Source organism: Mauremys mutica, chromosome 8 (genome assembly GCF_020497125.1).
Source record: "Mauremys mutica isolate MM-2020 ecotype Southern chromosome 8, ASM2049712v1, whole genome shotgun sequence".
Classification (NCBI taxonomy): Eukaryota; Metazoa; Chordata; order Testudines; family Geoemydidae; genus Mauremys; species Mauremys mutica.
The window spans coordinates 110,040,114-110,058,561 of NC_059079.1; the positions used below are offsets into that span (position 1 = coordinate 110,040,114).

At 49.5% G+C, this 18,448-nt stretch overlaps 1 protein-coding gene across 7 annotated transcripts in view; it reads right to left on the minus strand.

Moving 5' to 3' along the window:
- UIMC1 (ubiquitin interaction motif containing 1) overlaps nt 1-18,448 on the minus strand; it is a 73,375-nt gene that overhangs the window by 48,982 nt on the left and 5,945 nt on the right. For 5 of the 7 annotated variants that reach the window (XM_045027493.1, XM_045027492.1, XM_045027494.1 and 2 more), the window contains exon 3: nt 1,208-1,358. In XM_045027493.1, the coding sequence (XP_044883428.1) occupies nt 1,208-1,358 (151 nt within the window). Of the gene's footprint in view, nt 1-1,207; nt 1,359-13,245; nt 13,352-18,077; nt 18,236-18,448 lie in introns of those variants that run through there. The other 2 variants (XM_045027496.1, XM_045027495.1) reach the window with 2 other exon arrangements.

Genomic DNA, 18,448 nt, shown 5'->3' on the forward strand with positions numbered 1-18,448 from the left:
CTTACAGCTGTTGGCTTCTTCTTTCCTTATCGGTTTCGCAGTAAAGGCCAGCGATGCAGCAGACGTCCAAAGTTAACTTAGCTTATTGCAGAGCTTGAGGGTTTAGCCCCAGTGACCTATTACTGCCAGACATTCTAGCTCTGTCTAGTTAAGGGAATTTCCCAATGGGGTAGAGCTCAGATAATGTGCAGAAATAACAGCCAATAGCATGTGCCCTACAGCTTGTTTTTCCTGCTTACTGCTAGTGCGTTCCCTCTCCTCACATGTTAACTGCCTTATTGTCAAGACGAATGCTCTAGATGTGGGCACTAAGGGCACTTGATTTAAGATCCAGAGCTTGCAAGTGAGCGGAAATGCTTGTAAAATTGTATAATTCTAAAAGCGGCTTAGGCTGCCAAATCACTGACAGAGCAAAGCAAAGCCAAGACTTAACAATTACAAATGAAAATATTGTTTCAAATCAGGTCCTGTCTCCCATACCTTCCATGTCATGAGTTCAGGCCTCTAGGCTCTGGAGCTCCCCTGAGCCACTGACGCTATCAGTCACCTCCAGGCTACCATAAACAATGCAGTTACCTCTGACGGGTTAGTGGTTAAGGATGAGAGTGGATTACACTCAAGCCTCCGGGGCGGCTCCAGGCCCCAGCACGCCAAGCGAGTGCTTGGGGTGGCAAGCCAGGGGGGCGCTCTGCCGGTTGCGGGACCAGTGGACCCTCCGCAGGCAAGCCGCCGAAGGCAGCCTGCCTGCCGTGCTTGGGGCGGCAAAATGCCTAGAGCCGCCCCTGCAAGCCTCCTTAATTCAGTTTCATGATCTGACACTAGCTGTACTTTGAACAGTTACTTGCATGTAACAGAACCACATTTCTGTGATTTAGTTAAACGGCAATACAATAAAAAGTTGGAAAAAGATTTGCGAGGTGACTGAGGAAACATGATTTAAATTAGATTTCAGATTCTGTTTGGACAGGTTTTGGTTATCAAATCTCAGAGACATGACTCAGTGCCAGCCAATCAGACGGCTCATTTCGTAGCCAAATGGGACATGATTAATCTGAAATACACCTTGAAAAGAAACAGAGCAGACCACTAATGTCCAAGTGCAGCAGGCTGCCCCAAGATGCATAGTAGGTGCCGCTCAGGCCAGTCTCTTGTCAGGGATACACCGGGAGATAAGCATGCCCCAGTCAGGATTGTGGGTACCACTGACCTCTCCATCGCTGTCAGATATAACAATAAAGGCATCCACAAAACTACGCTTCTTTTTGGCGTCGACCAGGCCTCTCGGCTCTTCCTCCTCCCCGCCCAGGTCCTGAAAGTCAGGGCTTTCTGCATGCTTCTTCTTCCTCGGCATCCTGACTCTGAAAAAAAGAAAGAGGTTGAAAGCAGCCATTTGTTTCCATCTGGTTTAGTTTTCCCTTAACAGCCATCCAGTTTTACTATTTTAAGCAAAATACTCCAGGAATGAGGTCTTATTGCAAAGCATGGTGGATTTAGTGCTGTTGGGAGCCACATGCAGAAGTCCCTACTCATCAAGCTATGAATACTTTACATAGCTGATTTGCTCAGAAGGGGTTTCGGAGGAGCATCAGCACACACAAGAACTGCTTTCCATTCTTGTTCTCCAAAGCGATGAGTAAATTCCCACCCAACTCCTCTTGTTAACGCTCATCTGCAAATGTGTTCAATTCTTAATTTTACAGCAGGAAATCGCCAGCCCTCCATCAAGGACCCTTGCCTTCCCCTATTAGCACCACCCTTCACTACCACTGATGCAGAACAAACCAAGATGTTGTGGTGAATCATGCTGACAACCTGGTGGCCTTGGCACTCCAGAATAGGAAACCACAGCAGCTAAACCAGTTGTCAGCTTTCACATTCAATTAGATGTGGTGCAAAAGCCATAGTTTTCCAATAATGTAGTTATGCTCACAGAGCAGGAGCTCCAAGAAATGCTGCACAAGCTCTGCGAGACAGAAGAATGGGAAAGAGATCGAAAGCAAGAAGTCATGTGCAATGCACACCACATGACCAGCAAATTCAAGCTGTCCTCTGCTGAAATACTCTCCCTAAAGGGTCATCTCAAGCCTTTAGTATAAGCAAGGGCACTCGAGATGCCGGGAGAGCTGAGCATTATCACTGCAACCTTGTCAGTGTTATGTGCAGCACCAGTGAGGGCAGGTGCAAGTGCTATTCCTGGGAGGATTCTGCGCCAAAAAATAAAAAATTCTACACACAATATTTTAAAATTCTGCAAAATTCTGTATATTTTATTTGTCAAAATAACACAACATAATCACACAACATAATCATACTATTTTGGTACTTTATTTTAAAATACCTGTCAGTAAGTATGTCTGTAACAATATAGACAAAAAAAAAGACTCAGGAATTGTTTTTTTGACAGACTAGATTCCTTACTAGACATACTAATACAAGAACTTTGAGTAATTCATTTAAACTACAATCTAGAAACATCGTTCCCGCGCCCCCCAGCAGCAGTGCAAAGGCTTGGGGGAGTCGGGGATAACGGAGGAACAGACGGAGCGGGAAGGAGCCTGGGAGCGAGCCTGGAAGGCTAGTGAGTGTGAATGGGAGAAGTATGGAACAGTTTCTTTGGAGGACAGAGGGGGGCGATTGTTAGGGAGTTGGAGACTCCCCCATGCACACCCTGGTTGATCCCAAACGCCTCCCATTGTCAGGCACATCTTCCCCATCCCCGTGTGGCCCTGGAGCCCCCCTCCCATTCAGCCCCTGGCTCAATGCTGTCACCCCACTAGCTCCTGACCCTGTGGTCCGCTCTGTCCCCCCCACTGGCCCTTCTGAACCCCAGTCTGTGATCTGCCCAGCAACGCCTCCTGCCTCACACTGCCGCCTCACTGGGCTAACGCAAGGAACACAGCTGGCTCTTCATGCACCACAGCGGCCTCCGGTGGGCGAAAGTGGAACTGCAGCGCTTCTTGGGCTGAATGTATTTTCTGCAGGAAAAAAATAATTCTGCACCAGATGTGATTTCTGCACATGCGCAGTGAATCAGAATTCCCCCAGAAGTAAATAAGTGCAAGAAAAGCTAGTGCATCAGTAAGTAGCTTCTTTCCTTGTTCATCTATACACTGCAGGGGGGAGCTGCACAAAAGCATTGGCTGCTCTGATCAGTAAAAGCACAGCCAAGACGACTCAAGAGACACCATGGCCAAATGACAGCAGCAAGATGGTGATGGACTTAAACCCCCATTTTCCTTCTCCATTCCCAAAAGCTGGTTTTGCATTTCAATTGAACAAGCAAACTGTTGACAGCAATACTCTCCAGTTCTCCCAAGAGCATCAAAAAGCTGTTTAAAGTGGTAGACATGGTATATCTTGACTTTAGTAAGGCTTTTGATACTGTCTCACATGACCGTCTCATTAACAAACTAGGGAAACGCAACCTACATGGAGCTACTAGAAGATGGGTGCACAACTGGCTGGAAAACCATTCCCAGAGAGTAGTTATCCAGTGGTTCACAGACATGCTGGAAGGGTATAATGAGTGGGATCCTGCAGGGATCAGTTCTGGGTCTGGTTCTGATGAATATCTTCATCAATGATTTAGATAATGGCATAGAGAGTACACTGATAAAGTTTGCAGACTATACCAAGCTGGAAGGCGTTGCAAGTGCTTTGGAGGACATGATTAAAATTCTAAATGACCTGGACAAACTGGAGAAATGGTCTGAAGTAAACAGGATCAAATTCAGTAAGGACAAATGCAAAGTGCTCCACTTAGGAAGGAACAGTCACTTGCACACATAAAGAATGTGAAATGACTGCCTAGGAAGGAGTACGGCAGAAAGGAATCGGGGGAGTCATAGTGGATCACAAGCTAAATATGAGTCAACACGCTGTTGCAAAACTCCACCAGAGTGGTCCTTTGGGGCCATCTGCCTGTCCCAAGTCAGGGTAAAGGAGGAGGGTTGGGCGTGGGGCTAGCAACCCCACCCCGTAAAAAAATCAACTTGCTACAGAAACGCCAGCAATAGAGATATCAGAGACTTTTATCCTGGAAAAAGAAGGGTCTTCAATTCGAAGACGCATGACGCTGGGTGGTGAAAGCCGTGAGGAAGCCACTAAGCCGATCACCCTTCTTGCAACCAGGAGGATTACCATTGGCACATGGAACGTGAGGACCATGTACGAGTCAGGAAAGACGGCGCAGGTTGCAGTAGAGATGAGGAGCAACAACCTGACCCTAATGGCTATTAGCGAGACAAGACCTGTCAACCCCCAGTAGAGGAAGAAATTAGAAGGAGAAGGTGGGGCTGGATAGGACACACACTACGCAAGCAGCCAACCAACATCACCAGACAGGCATTGCGGTGGAACCCCCAAGGCAAGCAGAAAAGAGGCCGTCCTAGAAATACCTGGCGACGCGACCTTCAGGCTGATAGCACAAAAATGGGCTATACCTGGAACCAGCTAGAGCAAATGGCCCAGGATAGAGGACTCTGGAGATATGTTGTTGGCGGCCCATACCCTGATTAGGGTGACGGGCATGAATGAATGAATGAATGACGCTGTTGCAAAAGAAGCGAATATCATACTGGGCTGTATTAGCAGGAGTGTTGTATGCAAGACATGAGAATGAATTCTTCCGCTCTACTCCGCGCTGATTAGGCCTCAACTGGAGTGTTGTGTCCAGTTCCAGGTGCCACATTTCAGGAACCATGTGAACAAATTGGAGAAAGTGCAGAGAAGAGCAACAAAAATGATGAAAGGTCTAGAAAACATGCCCTGTGAGGAAAGACTGAACAATTTTCTTTGTTTAGTCAGGAGAAGAGAAGATTGAGAGGGGACATGATAACAGTTTTCAAGCACATAAAAGGTTGTTACTGTACAAGGAGGGAGAAGAATTTTTCTCCTTAACCTCTGAGGATAGGACAAGAAGCAATGGGCTTAAATTGCAGCAAGGGAGGTTTAGGTTGGAGATTAGGAAAAACTTCCTAACTGTCAGGGTGGTTAAGCACTGGAATACATTGCCTAGGGAGGTGGTGGAATCTCCATCATCGGAGATTTTTAAGAGCAGGTTAGACAAACACCTGTCAGGAATGGTCATGAGTGCAGGCGACTGGACTAGATGACCTCTGTGACGGGTTCGGTCAGAGAGACCTCGTCGGGACTGTCACCTGATGTGCTGAGACTACCTCTGAGCCCGTTTTATCTGCCAGTTTGGGCCTCCAGAACCCTGCCTTGTTGAGCCAGACATGCCAGTCTGCTCCAACATAGACCCAGGGTCTGAACCACACGCCCCAAAGCTGCAGACTTAACTGAAAACAGTTTAAGAAGTGCTCCTGTCTCTAGCACCCAGCTCCCAATGGGATCCAAATCCCAAATGAATCCGCTTTACTCTGTATAAAGATTATACAGGGTAAACTCATCAATTGTCTGCCCTCTATAACACTGATAGTGAGAGATGCACAGCTGTTTGCTCCCCAGGTATTAATTACTACTCTGGGTTTAATTAATAAGCAAAAAGTGATTTTATTAAGTATAAAAAGTAGGATTTAAGTGGTTCCAAGTAATAACAGACAGAACAAAGCAAGTCACCACATAAAATAAAGCAAAACATGCTAGTCTAAGCCTAATACATTAAGAAACTGATTACAGATGAAATCTCACCCTCAGAGATGTTCCAATAAGCTTCTGTGTCAGACTAGACTCCTTCCTAGTCTGGGCCCAATCCCGTCCCCAGTACAATCCCTGTTAGCTTCAGCTCAGGTGGTAACTAGGGGATTTCTCATGAGTGGACCCTCCTTTGTTCCGTTCCACCCCCTTTTAAAGCTTTGGCCCAAGGCAGGAAGCTTTTGTCTCTCTGGGTCCCCACCCCTCCTGCTAAATGGAAAAGCCCCAGGTTTAAGGTGGATTCCAGTAGCAGGTGACACGGGCACGTGTCCTGTTTGACCCCAAGCCTCCATTCTTCCCGGCCTGACTCACAGGAAGGCTTGCAAGTGAACAGAGCCATCTACAGTCAATTGTCCTGGTTAATGGGAGCCATCAAGATTCCAAACCACCATTCATGGCCCACCCTTTGCATAATTACAACAGGACCTCAGAGTTATAGTTCCTATTTCTAGTTTCAGATACAAGAATGATACTGTGACAAACGGGGAATGTTCTTAATGTTTCCTCTGAATACAGTGTTGGTGCCTCAGGTTCCCCCATTCAGTTCTTAAGTATCCAGGTGGTGGGATCAGGGTGTGTGGTTGCTGCAGAGCAAAGGGCCAGTGCACCTAAATGTCTGACACTCTGTCTCCTAGCAACTGATGGCCTGGGCCCCACCTCTGCAAAGGTGCCAACTGAAGGTGTTGGAGACAGAGAGATCAGGTGACCTCCTGGCCCGGGACAGAGACAAAGCCCAGAGAAGGAGGGGCTGGAGGGGGTTCAGTTTGAAGCTGGCTGGAAAATAGAGAGGGACGTCCCGACGGGGTTTGGGCTTCCCAACGGGGCTGTGGCCTCCCTGGGGGCCCCAGATGGACCTAACTAAAGGGGGTCCTGCTGTCTGTGCCTGCAAGGCTGTCTTGGACTGTGTTGCTGTCGTCCAAATAAACCTTCTGCTTTACTGGCTGGCTGAGAGTCACGGTGAATCGCAGGAAGCCGGGGGTGCAGGGTCTGGTCTCCCCCATACTCCGTGACAGATACATTCATACAAATAGGATGACCACACTCAGCAGATTATAAGCTTTGTAATGATGCCTTACAAGAGACCTTTTGCATGAAGCATATTCCAGTTACATTACATTCACACTCATTAGCATATTTTCATAAAATCATATGGAGTGCGACGTTCCAACCTCTCAAAGTCTCTTCCAGGCCTATGATTCTATGATAAGGAGGCTCATAGACCAGGCCATGGATGCACAGACAGGTTACGTTGCAAGCCCACAGTCACCATGCAAGACTAGAACCCCCAGGCTCCCACGACTCCTAGCCCAGGACCTTATCCACTGGTCCACTGCCTCCCTTAAAATGGTTGAAATCTATTGAATCTACTGGCTTCGGCCTAATATGGAAACACAAGAAAATATACAGCCATGACCCTCGGCTATTTCCCCCATTACCCAATACAGAACAGAACATTCCCTCTCAAACACCGAGGAGTTCAAGCATGCAGTGGCTTCAATAGAAGTGAAGGACAGGACCATGCTCAGAACTCGTGCTGACTGAAGAACAAGAGTGTAGCACATTGCTCCATCCGCATGCAGGTCTGGTCTCTGCTACAAAGTTAGGTTGACCTAAGTCAAATTGTGTCGACCTAGTTGTACATGTTTCTACACCAAAATTTCTCTCCTGCCGACACAAGCACCCTGTTACAGCGACGCAATACCACCCCACTCCTGAGCAATGCAGAGCCACGGCTGACCTATTTAGGTTGACAAAGTGCTAATACAGACCCTGCATTAGTTGTGTCAACCATAACAGTCTTCCAGCAGCTGTCCCACAGTGCCCCTGTCCCCACAACAGTGGCCATTCTTGTCATGGTTTTGAACTCCACTGCCCAGGGGTCACAGAAACTGGAAGCTCACCTTTCCCCTTACAAACCTCCATGTGCTTTTTAAATACTGTCTCCTGATTGCCCACCTTGACGAGCACACCTACCACCTCACCTTTGTTGTATGCAGGCACTCATGCCAGCTCCATGCATAAAGACAAGTACTAGACCCACTCCTGTCTTGAGCAGGCTAGAAGTCTTGGATCTTCTTGGCCTGTGGGGAAAGACGCTCTGCCCGCACAGCTACACACCAGCCATAGAAATATAGACATCTACGGGCAGGTTGCACAGGGGATGCAGAGACTGGGGCACGACAGGGATGAGCAGCAGTGCCATGGGAAAGCAAAGGAACTTTGCCAGGCATACCAGGAGGCGATGGAGGCCAACAACGAATCTGGTGCTTCCACAATGAACCGCATGCCAGACCTGGCAGGTTCCTCCCCAGGATCCTGCCTTTGACTGTGGACACTTCACAGGATCCCAAGGCAGAGACCCGTACTGTGAACAGCAAAAGGAAGGTGGGGAGAGGAAGAAGATACACCAGATGACTCAAACCACATGGTGACCCAGGAGCTATTTGAAATGCTACTGGAGTCAAGCCATTTCCGCCAGACAAGTGCAGATGAGCCGGCTGATTAAGGGTCAGGGAACCCGAATACGTGCATTATTCCATATAAGCATTTTTCATTTTTTCATTGCCCAAAACTTTATCTTCCTCCTTTCCTCCCCCACCGCACTTCTCCCCCATGTAAAATGGCGCCCATCCCATCCGCAAGTTTAGAGACCAAAGGCTTTGACTTTTGATAGCTTCCTTTACTTGTATAATGTTAGAAAACTAAACATTAGAGAATAACGTTACAGAACAATTAGTCATGGTATGCAACCTACACTTAAATCAGCCTCTGTACCAGGTGATTGGAGAATAGCTAATGTAACTCAGATTTTTTTAAAGGATCCAGAGGCGATTCTGACAATTTCAGACCGGGAAGCCTAACTTCAGTACCAGGCAAATTGGTTGAAACTATAGTAAAGAACAGAATTATCAGAAACATGGATTAAGATGATGTGTTGGTGTTGGGGAAGAATCAACATGGTTTTTGAAAAGCTAAATCACGCCTCACCAACATATTAAAATTCTTTGAAGGGGTCAACAACATGTGGATGGGGTGAAGCAGTGGATATAGTGTACTTGGACTGTCAGAAAGCCTTTGACAAGGTCCCTCACCAAAGATTCTTAAACAATGTACACAGTCACGGGATAATAGGGAAGGTCCACTCATGGATCAGTAACTGGTTAAAAGATAGGAACCAAAAGGTAGAAATAAATGGTCGGTTTCCCAATGGAGAGAGGTAAATAGGGTCCCACAAGTGCTGTTCAACACATTCATAAATGATCTGGAAAAAGGGGTAAACAATGAGATGAGAAAGTCTGCAGATGATACAAAATTACCCAAGATAGTTAAGTTCAAAACTGACAGAAGAGTTACAAACGGATCTCACAAAACTGGGTGACTGGGCAATAAAATTGCAATTGAAATTCAATGTTGATCAAGGAAAACAAAATCCCAAAGATGCATACAAAATGATGGGGTCTAAATTAGCTATTAGCGCTTAAGAAAGATCTTAGAATCATTGTGGATACATCCGTTCAATGTGCCATGGCAGCCAAAAAAACCAAAAACCTAACAGCATGTTGGGAATCATTAGGAAAGAGATAGAAAATATATTAAGGCCACGGTGTAAATCCATGGTGCACCCACAGCTTGAATATTGCATGCAGTTCTCACCACCCCATCTCAGGACGACCAGGGATGGATCACTCTGTAAATAGCTCTATTCTGTTCATTCCCTCTGAAACATCTGGCACTGGCCACTTTTGGAAGACAGGATACTGGGCTAGATGAACCACAGGTCTGCCCAATGTGGCAATTCTTATGCTCTTATAAAGTAATATGGTAGTCCAAATGCACAATACACATCCGATCTGTTCCTGCACTTAGCTTGAGGTAGAACAAACACAGACGTAGAGGTGGCGTCCGCTTTTCAGTTATTCGGTTTGTTGGGCTAAGCAGGAGGTCCTGGGTAGTACTTTATCTGTCTGAATAGGGATCGTCTCTTATGTTCTTGAACACTCTCAAGGAAACGTTTTTGGAGATGCTCTACAAACCTCTCCTGAACATCCCTAGAGACAACAGCTTGTTTCTTTTCCCAAAATAGGAGCCTTTCCCATGCCATTCCGCAATGACTTCCACTGGCACCATGGCAGGAAATAGGCTACAAGCATAAGGGCCCAGGCAGCTTCGGGATGCCAACAGCAGCTGGGGTCTATGTGCCTTTGTCACCCTCAGGCACGAGATATCAGCCAGAATCACCACTGCCTGTGAAAACAATGGCAATACTCACCGCGCTGCCCCGATATTCCTGCCCAGAGGCACCCAGCATTTAGACCTTCTACCCCTTAAAACATCCCCCCTCCTCCCTGCTAGGCTAGGCCGTATTCATCATGGCCTGAGCTGCACAGCTGTGCTACAAAGGCGCTCCAAAGGGAGTTAGCATTTCTGATGACAGGTGTTCATGGGAATAATGTGAGGGAGTCTTGAGACTTCCCGGTGTACCTATAAGTCTAATGATGTGGCTGTCTCGTCTAATCAGCAGCCTGTGGTGCGGTGGCCTTGAGGGGCCCTCTCCATGCCCACTGAACACCTGCCTCTGATCATGAAGACAAAGAGGACAACTAGGGAGGATATGTTTGGCAAGATCCTCCAGTCCTCTCTGGCCTCGGATTGTGAACACTGGGCTTAGAAGGGCCATATGAGCATGAGCATAGAACAGGACTGAGAATGGAGACAGTGGTCGCTACAGGAGAGGGAAAACAACTGAGAATTGCATCAGGAAATGCACCAGGACATCATGGGTTTGCTCAGGCAACAAACTCTGATGTTGCAGAGTATTTTTGACTTACATGCAACATCAGAGTTTGTTGTCTGAGCATTATTGACCTACATGCCCAAAGATGCTGGGACTCAGCAGCCTTTCCAGGGCTTAGAGAACCCCATGGTCAGTGCTCCCGACACTCCTCGATAGGTGTAGGGAGGCAACTTGGGGTGCATCCTTAACCCTATCACTCCATTCCAGACAACACGGAGAACCATAGTTACACATCCACCGACCTGTCAAACCCACACATCAGCCACAATGCACTACGTCGCCAAAGATTTTACAGACCTGAACATACATTATCACTGTTTACTTGCAGCTTTTTGAAAAGTCCTGTGTTCTTAAAGATGCTTCCCTGACCAGCCCACGCTGATATCAGTGATGCATCCCCAGTGATCAACTAGTGCTTGCATAACCATGGAAAAGTATCTCTTTCTGTTTATGCACTCAGTGGCAAGGTGGGCTGGTCCCAGAATAGGATGTGTGTGCCACCTATCACCCCACTGTAGTTCAAGAATCCTATTGCTGCAAATCTATGCACTATTTCCTGCACATTACCAAGACTAACAGTCCTGTGTCGCAGGATATACTTAATGGCCTTACACACTTGGAAAAAAATGGCCCCCACTGTAGATTTTCCAACTTTAAACTGATTGGCCACTGACCAATAGCAGTCCGGCATTGCAAGCTTCCAGAGCATGATAGCCACTCGCTTCACCACAGTCATTGCAGCTGATTTTGGCCTCCCCTGTGCTGGAGATCTGAGGCGAGCTCAGCACACAGATTCAGGAATGTGGCCATTCGCATCCACATGTTCTGCAAGCACTATTCATCATCCCAAACCTGCATTACAATTCAATCCCACCAATCAGTGCTTGTTTCTCAGGCCCAGAAGCCGACATCCACTGGGTGGAGTTGCTCCATGAATGTTAGAAACAACCTGGAATTTCTACTTGTTGTGTCCATCACCATGCAGTTATGACACTGGAATAGCCCTGCAGCTTCCTCACTGCATGTTCAGTTATAGTGGTACTACTTAGGTACTGCAAATGCAGGAGAGCCGTGCATCCTGTATTAGCAATAGTCATTAGAACTACACTGACCTCTGCAGGGTGCATGCTTCTGCCAGAAATATGGTGCACATTGAAAAGCGATGTGTGGAACTGTCTGAGATTTTTAAAACGGTGTGAAAATTATAGGATGGAGCAGGCATTATGGAATGGAGAAATGCATGGTGGGAACTTGACTCCTTGTTCCCAGAAATCCCTGGGAAAATCATTAGTATTCCACAAAGCCCTCAGAAATGTCCCACATGGCACTGTGTCAGACAGTGGCACGGGTCACGTTGGGACACCTACCCCTGGGGCACCACGTTTTATACTGACGCAACCACTCATGGTGAATATACACCATCCCAAAGCAAGCAACCAAGTATGCACACACCTCAGCAATATACAAAAGTCGCCAACTGTATACTGCCGTAATTTGCATCGACCAAACCTTGTAGCGTAGCCATGGCCTTAGACTGGGAGGCAGGAATAAACAACTTCCCATCCACTCCTCCTGCAGCCTTGTGCAAGTCACTTAGTATATTTCCCTCGCTTACGCCCATCTGTAAATCTGGGATGACAATCCTTGGTGTGAGGACTAATTGATAACGAAGGGCAATAAGGAGGAGTTTTAAAGCACATTAGGAAGAAAAACAATTCTAACAGTGATGTTGGTCCATGACTACATGGAAAAGGTGGAATTATCAATAATAATGCAGAAAAGGCAGAGCATTCAATAAACATTTCTGTTCTGTGTCTGGGGACAAGAGAGATGATGTGGTAATAGCATGTGAGAACGATGAAATACTTTCCATTCCAACAGTATTTCAGGAGGATGTTAAACAGGAACTACAAAAATCAGACATTTTTAAAACAGCAAGTCCAGATAACTTGCACCCAAGTGTTTCAAAAGTGCTGGGTGAGGAGCTGGTGGACCATTAATGTTGATTTTCAATAAGTCTTGGAATACTGGGGAAATTCCAGAAGACTGGAAGCTAACGTTGTGCCAATATTTAAAAAGGGTAAATGGGAGGACCTGGCTTGTCAGTCTGATATTGATCTGGGGCAATATAATGGAGCAGCTGATATGGCACTCGATTAATAAAGAATTAAAGGAGGGTAATATAATTAATGTCAATAACATAGGTTTATGGAAAATAGATCCTGTCTGTCTAACTCAATATCTTTTTTTGATGAGATTACAAGTTTGGTTGATAAAGGTAACAATGTTGATCCTTAGACTTCTGAATGGCATTTGACTTGGTACCACATAACAGTTTGATTAAAAAACTGGAACAATATAAATCAACATGGCCCACCTTACATGGATTGAAAGCTGGCTAACTGAGAGGTCTCAAAATGTAACTAGAAATGGGGAAATATTAGCAAGCAGTGTGTTTCTAGTGGGGTCTTGCAGGGACCTGTTCCTATTTAACATTTTTATCAAGGACCTGCAAGAAAACATAAAATCATCACTGATAAAGTTTGCACATGACACACAAATTGAGGAAATGGGAAATAAGGAAGAGGACAGGTCACTGATATAGAATGCTCTGGATCCCTGGGTGAGCTGGGTACAAGTAAAAAATATGTTTTAATACTGCTAAATGTACACGTGTACACCTAGGACCAAACAACATCGGCCATTGTCACACGATGGAGGACTCTACCCCGGGAAGCAGTGACTCAGAAACAGATTTGGGGATTGTGGTGAATAATCAGCTGAACGTGCGGTACCTGTGCAACCTGGTGGCTGAAAAGGCTAATACAATCCTTGGATGCATAAACAGGGGATCTCGAGTAGGAGCAGAGAAGTGATTTTCCCTCTGTTTTTGGCACGGGTGCTACCGCTGTTGGAACCCTGTGCCCAGTTCTGGTGCCTACGGTTCAAGAAGGAGGTTGATAAATTGGTGACGGTTTAGAGAAGTGCCATGAAAGTGATTAAAGAATTAGAAAACCTGCCCTACAGTATTTGACAATGGGCTCTTCAAACTGGCACAGAAAGCTATAACATGACCCAATGGCTGGAGGGGGAAGCTACATACATTCATATTAGAAATAAAGTGTAAATTTTTACCAGGGAGGGTAATTAACCATTGGAACAGTTTACCCAGGGTCGTGGTGGCTTCTCCATCACTAACCATTTTTAAATCAAGATTGGATGTTTTCCCAAAATATTTGCTCTAGAATTCTTTGGGAGCAGTTCCAGACCCTGTGTTATACGGGAGAAGGTCACACTAAAGAAAAGAAGACTGAGAGGGGTGACATGAGTGTTAACAGTTTTCAAGTGCATAAAAGTTTGTTACAAGAGGAGGGAGGTAAATTGTTCTTCTTAACCTCTGAGGGCAGGACAAGAAGCAATGGGCTGAAATTGCAGCAAGGACGGTTTGGGTTGGACATTAGGAAAAACTTTCTAACTGTCAGGGTGGTTAAGCACTGGAATAAACTGCCTAGGGAGGTTGTGGAATCTCCATCACTGGAGAATTCTGAGAGCAGTTCAGACAAACACCTGTCAAGGATGGTCTAGATCAGTGTTTTTCAAAGTTCGGGTCATGACCCAGTACTGGATTGTGGCATGCATGGCATTGGGTTGCCTTGCTCAGCACCCAGGGACCCCAGTGGCTCTGGTCAGCACCACCATCTGGGACGTTACAAGTCCTGTCAGCGGTGCTGCCCAGCTAAGGCAGGCTAGTGCCTACCTGTTCCGACACTGCACTGCGCCCTGGAAGTGGCCAGCATCAGGTCCGGCTTCCAGGCAGGGGGGCCACGGGGCTCCACATGCTGCCCCCACCCCGAACACCAGCTCTGTACTCCCATTAGCCGGGAACCAGCCAATGGGAGCTGGAGGGGGTCGGTGCCTGCAGGCGAAAGCCACATGGAGCCAATTGCACGCCTCCGCCTGGGAGCCAGACCTGCTGCTGAACGCTTCTGGGGTGCAGCGTGGTCCACGGTGCCAGGACAGGTGGGAAGCCTGCCTCGGCATCCTGGCTGTGCCACTGACTGGGAGCCACCGGAGGTAAGCCCGTGCCCCAATCCCACACCCCAGTCCCCTGCCCCAACCCTGAGCCCCCCCAAAACCCAGAACCCCTTCCTGCACCCCAAACCCCTCATCCCCAGCTCCGTTGGGTTGTGGGCATCAACCATTTTCTTCAACTGGGTCCCCAGAAAAAAAGTTTGAAAACTACTGGTCTAGACTAGGGGGTCTCACAACAAAATTTTTGGTGGCCTCAGAGTGTGGCCACCAACTCTTGCTGGTGGCCGTGCTGACAGTTTTTCCTAAAATATTTGATTAACTTTAGGAAGAACAAATAAATATGTGCATATACATGTCCAAATCACTAATTTATTTAGGTAGGGTTTTTTCAGACTCAGTAAAAACTAATTTACAGTTGTCTCTGTTCTTTACGGGACCTAAACAGAATGAAAACAGAAATAAGGCGCTTTGCATGTTCTTGTCTTTTTGTTGTTGTTTCTTTTGCTTTTTTGGTTGCACTTTTTTTTCTTCTACGACTTGCTAGCTGGAAAGCCTTCTGCTGTGAAAAGTGCTCTCTGTGTGTTTGTTAAGATCACTTTTCACAGCAGCTTTACTCAGCCGCAAGCCCTGGATGGGGAGGTGGGCAGAGAGGCAGCAGGGGGTGGTGAGCCTGTCACCATGTGGATGGAGCCTGAAGCCCTGTGGCCAAAGTCTGCCTCCCCTACCCCAGGGAAAGTGAGGGATTCACCAGCTGCCTGCACCTCCAGTGTCTGTGTGGCCCTGGGAGAGGGGACACTGCGCCCACCCCTGCCCCCAAGCTCAGGAGACTGCGGCTGCAAGGAAAGGCCCTGGTGGCTGCATTTGAGAAACACTGGGAGACAATACTTATTCCTGCCATGAGTGCAGGGGACCGGACCTGATGGCCTCTCGAGGTCCCTTCCACTCCTACAAGTCTATGGTTCTATGAAATGATGGCAATGGTCCCTCCTGGCCTTGCAATCTATGAATAAGGTTTGGGAAGCCCTTCGAAGATGAAAAGTGCTGGATCAATTGTATGCATTGATTTTAAAAGTGACTGCAACTGTCAAGGCACAATCAATAAATTCCTGTTTGTCTGGTACTGCGAAATAAAACAGGGCTCCCACCAAGACCCTGCAGCGTGTGGAAGGGCGTTAGCTCTTGAAAGACAAAACTGTCCTGCTCCAGCTGAGCTACATTTGGACATGGCTGGAGATCCCTTCTTATCCTTTCCCTTCGTTCTGCTCTTCGGTTCCCTCCCTTGCACCAGACACACACCTCCTGGATGCAGGCAACTGCCCTCAGCCAGAACTTCTGAGATTCCATTATAACGGGGGAGGAGCCTTATCAGAGGAAAGCTGTGCACAGACCAAGCCCTTTGGGATGATGGACGAAGCAGCACCAAACAGACCTTTGGTCACTGCTGTCTGAGTCCTTCCAGCTGTGTAATAGCCCCGTGTTTGGGGAATCTGATTGTAAACCTCGATTTACCAGGAAAACAAGGCAAACAAAAATTAGTAAAAGCATCCCCGTCCCTAACTCCCTTCTGATTGTGCAATGCACCTTCTGCGTGCAGCACCCCATTTGAGAAGGGATCACTTAGACGCATCAGCTGGCGGTCCAATGATTTACTTAACCCTGACATTCTCCAAAAGAGATGCACAGAGCTCTGCCCACACAACTCCCACCGCAGAAGGGGCTGAGAAGGCAGAGAGAGCGTCTGTACAAGATACACTAAGTGAACAAGGCAAAAAAGGAAGCATTTATCAGCCATCTTTCAGAGGGGACAACTGCCGGTAACTGAGGCGATGCTATTTGCTTTCACAGCAATGGCACAGCTAAAGAATGAATTACTTCCTACAACTTGTGCAAACTGCCTTGCCTCTCGCTTTCCAGTCACCCACTTGTTTCTCTTTGGATACGAAGCACATCTCCTTCCAAACGTTCCACAGCAAGAGTGACCCAGTAATGAGACAACTCCCACATGCGTCTCTCCACCCACACCATTTGTAGGGGTACCCTTGAAGATCCCCCACTGGTGATTATTTGTCACTTTCTCTCTCCCCAGCTATCATTTTGATGAATCAGAAAACAATTACTGACAGGATCATCAAAATCTTGACACTGCAGCTACAGACCTGCCAAGTTGTGGCAGCTTAAAAATGCTTGAAAAATGAGGCCAAAAATGAATGACTCTCCTCCACAGGTAAGTTTCGGAGAGGTCTGAGACAGGGGCTGCTGCTTTGTAAACTGCTCCCTCCCCTCAAGAATGATACAGGCCCGCTCACAATCAGCACCATGGACTATCCACCACACTAGGCCCTTCCCTAGCCCCTTGGGCCTGGCCGGGACCTCCCACCTCCCTGCAGCCTCGAGAGCCTGGCCCTACGGACAGGAATTACTGCTTCACCGCGGGACGCTGAGTCCCAGGGAGAGGCCTCGTTCCTGAGGTGCTGAGCACACACCAACCAGTTCCACTAACGCCAATGAGAGCGGCCCACGGCTCCGCATCTCGGGAGATCTGGCCAAAGAGGGGGAGGAACGGAGCACCCAGCGGGTGGGGGGGGAGAGCCAGGCCTGGAGGGGGAGGAACGGAGCACCCAGGGGGGGGGAGCCAGGCCTGGAGGGGGAGGGACGGGGACACCCAGCGGGGGGGAAGGGGGGGCCATGCCTGGAGGGGGAGGAACGGAGCACCCAGTGGGGGGGGGGGAGGCCTGGAGGGGGGGAGGGACGGGGACACCCAGTGGGGGTGGGGGCAGGCCTGGAGGGGGGGAGGGACGGGGACACCCAGCGGGGGGGGCAGGCCTGGAGGGGAGGAGGGACGGGGACACCCAGTGGGGGGGGGCAGGCCTGGAGGGGGGGAGGGGGAACACCCGGCAGGGGTCACGCCTGGAGGGGAAGGGAGGAGGAATACCCGGCGGGGGGGGGGGTCAGGCTTGGAGTGGGAGGGAGAGGGGACACCTGGCGGGGAGGGGAGCCAAGCCTGGAGGGGGAGGAGGGAGGGGGAACACCCATGGGGGGGGCCGAGCACCCGGCGGGGGGGGGCGGAAGGGGGGAGCAGGCCTGGAGGGGGAGGGAGGGGAACACCCGGCGGGGGGGGGGACCAGGCCGGAGGGGGGGAACACCCGGGGGGGGGGGGGGAAGGGGGGAGCAGGCCTGGAGGAGGGAGGGAGGGGAACACCCGGCGGGGAGGGACCAGGCCTGGGGGGGAGGAACACCCGGCGGGGGGGGGGACCAGGCCTGGGGGGGGGAACACCCGGCGGGGGGGGCGGAAGGGGGGAGCAGGCCTGGAGGAGGGAGGGAGGGAGGGGGCACAGCCGGCGGGGGGGGACCAGGCCGGGGGGGGAGGAACACCCGGCGGGGGGGGGACCAGGCCTGGGGGGGGAACACCCGGCGGGGGGGGCGGAAGGGGGGAGCAGGCCTGGAGGAGGGAGGGAGGGGGAACACCCGGCGGGGGGGGGACCAGGCCTGAGGGGGGGAACACCCGGCGGGGGGGGCGGAAGGGGGGAGCAGGCCTGGAGGGGGGGCAGGTTAGGCCGGGAGGGAGGAGCGGGGGGGTCGGGGGCAGGTTACTCACCGGGCCCGGTGGCTCCCGCAGGCCGTAGCCCCGCCCACTCCCGGCGCTTGGCAGCGCGAGGGCGGCGTCTCCTCTCCCTCCCCGCGGCCCGAACCGACTCGCCCGCCGCGATCAGCGGGTCCGCTGCCCACACTCAAGCTGGCGGCGGCGGCCTCACTGCCCTCTGCCCTCATTCAACATGGCGGCGGCGGCGGCCTCACTTTGGGATCACGTGTTGGCCCTTTCACATGTGACCCCGAGCGAGGCCTGCGCCGCCATCTTGCCTCCGGGCAGAAAGGAGCCGTTTGCCAGGAGTTGGCCCTGACCATCGTGGCTAGCAGCCATTGGTGGACCTGTCCTCCAGGAACTTGTCTAGCTCTTTTTGAACCCAT